The following is a 1,831-nucleotide window of genomic DNA, read 5'->3' on the forward strand; positions in this document are numbered from 1 at the left end:
TCCGATGTTTTCGAGGTAAATCGTCAATCGTGCAGCAGCGTAACGGCCCAGCCTGGTAGAACACAATGGGTTCAAAAGACGGCGTTTGTTCAAAATATATTTGGATAAATGTTTTGGTGTCAAGGAAATTATGGCCGTATCGTCGTAGCGGAATAATAGGGGGTGGTAGAGATAGAAGAGGAATACCGTCACTACCGTCTGCTCCCGCCTTCGGCCCTCCTGACTTCTCGGTCAGGAGAGGGGAGGTCATAGAACCTGAATCCCGAAACCTGGGGCTGTTGAGAATATCAAGCGGTGTTCGTGGTGGTTTTGTACCTGGCCGTCTTGCCCAGAGCAATATCATGCATTCTAGATGGCCTTCCCATGCAGCATAGTACATAGCAGACAATCCTTTTTCATCCAAGGCATCAGCATTTACACCGCATTCTAGCAACGTTCTCAAACAACCAACACATCCCTCGCTTGCAGCATGGAATATCGGGGTCCATTGGTAAAGCTTGTCCTTTTGGTCGAGATCAGCCCCATGGCTCTTAAGCACAAGGAGAGCTTCCGAGCCTCTACATGATCGCGCAACAAGATGCTGTGGATACAGGCCCTCTGCATCAGGGAGCAATTCAGCATTCCTCTCCAGAAGGAGGTTGATGAGTGGTAGAGACGCATGCTGGCAGGCCAGATTCAGCGGGATGTGGTCTGACTCGGATGTCGGATTTATGCGAGCGTTATGGAAAAGAAGTTGTTCCACACAGGGAAGCTGGTCCCGGATGATGCTGTGAATCAGCGGGGTGAAGTTATCGTGGTCCATCATGTCAATAGTTGAAATTCCTGCATTGAGGAGGGGTTTGACCATCTCCACTCTACCATGCATACAAGCATAGTGGAGAGGAATTCTCCCGTAAACATCTGATTGCGCAACATCAACCCCATGCTCCAGCCCCGCCTGGAGAACAAATAGACGTCCCGATATTGCCGCTTCGTGGAGGCAGTTGCGTTCATTGATATCATCTTCTGCATTCACGTCCACCAAACCGGTGTCAAGAAGAAGGGCGAGAACCTCGTCGGGATACTCATTTATTGCAGCAAGGAACATACGTGTGAGTCGATCGGCCCCGTCTGGCGATGATTGCAGTTTCGCCACCCATTCCCGCAGCGTTTGGAAATTGCCAGCAGTGGTGGTTTGTAAGATCTGTAAGTCAGAATCGTCCTCCTCAGCAACAACGCGATCAGCCAGACGCGACGCATCGAACTGAATGTTTTCGCCTTCCGCCCAAGCCTCAAGCTCTAACCTTGCGGTCGTCGCACGGTCAGAGAGGTCGCGCAGAACCTCTCGATTAAAGCACGGTTGTACTTCGACGGCGCGATGAAGATAAAGCTCTTTTGTGCGTGACTAGGTGGACTGTATTGTTAGCTAGACTTATTTCCAATGCGGTTTCTTCGGGGTCAGTGATGGCAATCGGACCTTTGAAGTTTTATCCCACTAAATACGAACACATCTAGAGTCAGCTGTTTCCTCTTTCATTGTATTTCCTTTCCCCCTGTTCTTCTAGGCGCCTCTAGCGAGCGTACTGAGGGATATAGGGACAAACCTTTTTCAAAATTTTGGAAACGGCTGTTTCGTTGACCTCGACGAATTGCTGTTATGTGGTCACCAAAGTTTAGAGACTTGAAAAGCTCATAGATTTGTATCGATCTGTGCCAGGGAAGAGATGACTCACTTGAAGTTTGTTCAGGTCTCCATCAAATTGCTGAAGACCTTCGAAGAGGGTGACAAAGTTTGCTGGAGCCTTTGAATTGGTAACCCATTTTTCGACTGTATCAGCGCTTTTTATCGAGA

The 1,831-nt window shown here is 49.0% G+C and overlaps 1 protein-coding gene across 1 annotated transcript; it reads right to left on the bottom strand.

Annotated features, from left to right (window-relative positions):
- Positions 1 to 23: 23 nt before the first annotated feature.
- HCAG_08928 (predicted protein) lies at positions 24 to 1,516 on the bottom strand (the record flags this gene model as incomplete). The annotated part of the gene is made up of 3 exons (XM_001536043.1): positions 24 to 52; positions 316 to 1,384; positions 1,487 to 1,516. The coding sequence occupies 3 exons, from the start codon at positions 1,514 to 1,516 to the stop codon at positions 24 to 26; spliced, it is 1,128 nt and encodes a 375-aa protein (XP_001536093.1).
- Positions 1,517 to 1,831: the final 315 nt, after the last annotated feature.

The sequence above is a fragment of the Histoplasma capsulatum genome, genomic scaffold (genome assembly GCF_000149585.1).
Source record: "Histoplasma capsulatum NAm1 scaffold_14 genomic scaffold, whole genome shotgun sequence".
In the NCBI taxonomy this organism is placed as follows: Eukaryota; Fungi; Ascomycota; class Eurotiomycetes; order Onygenales; family Ajellomycetaceae; genus Histoplasma; species Histoplasma mississippiense.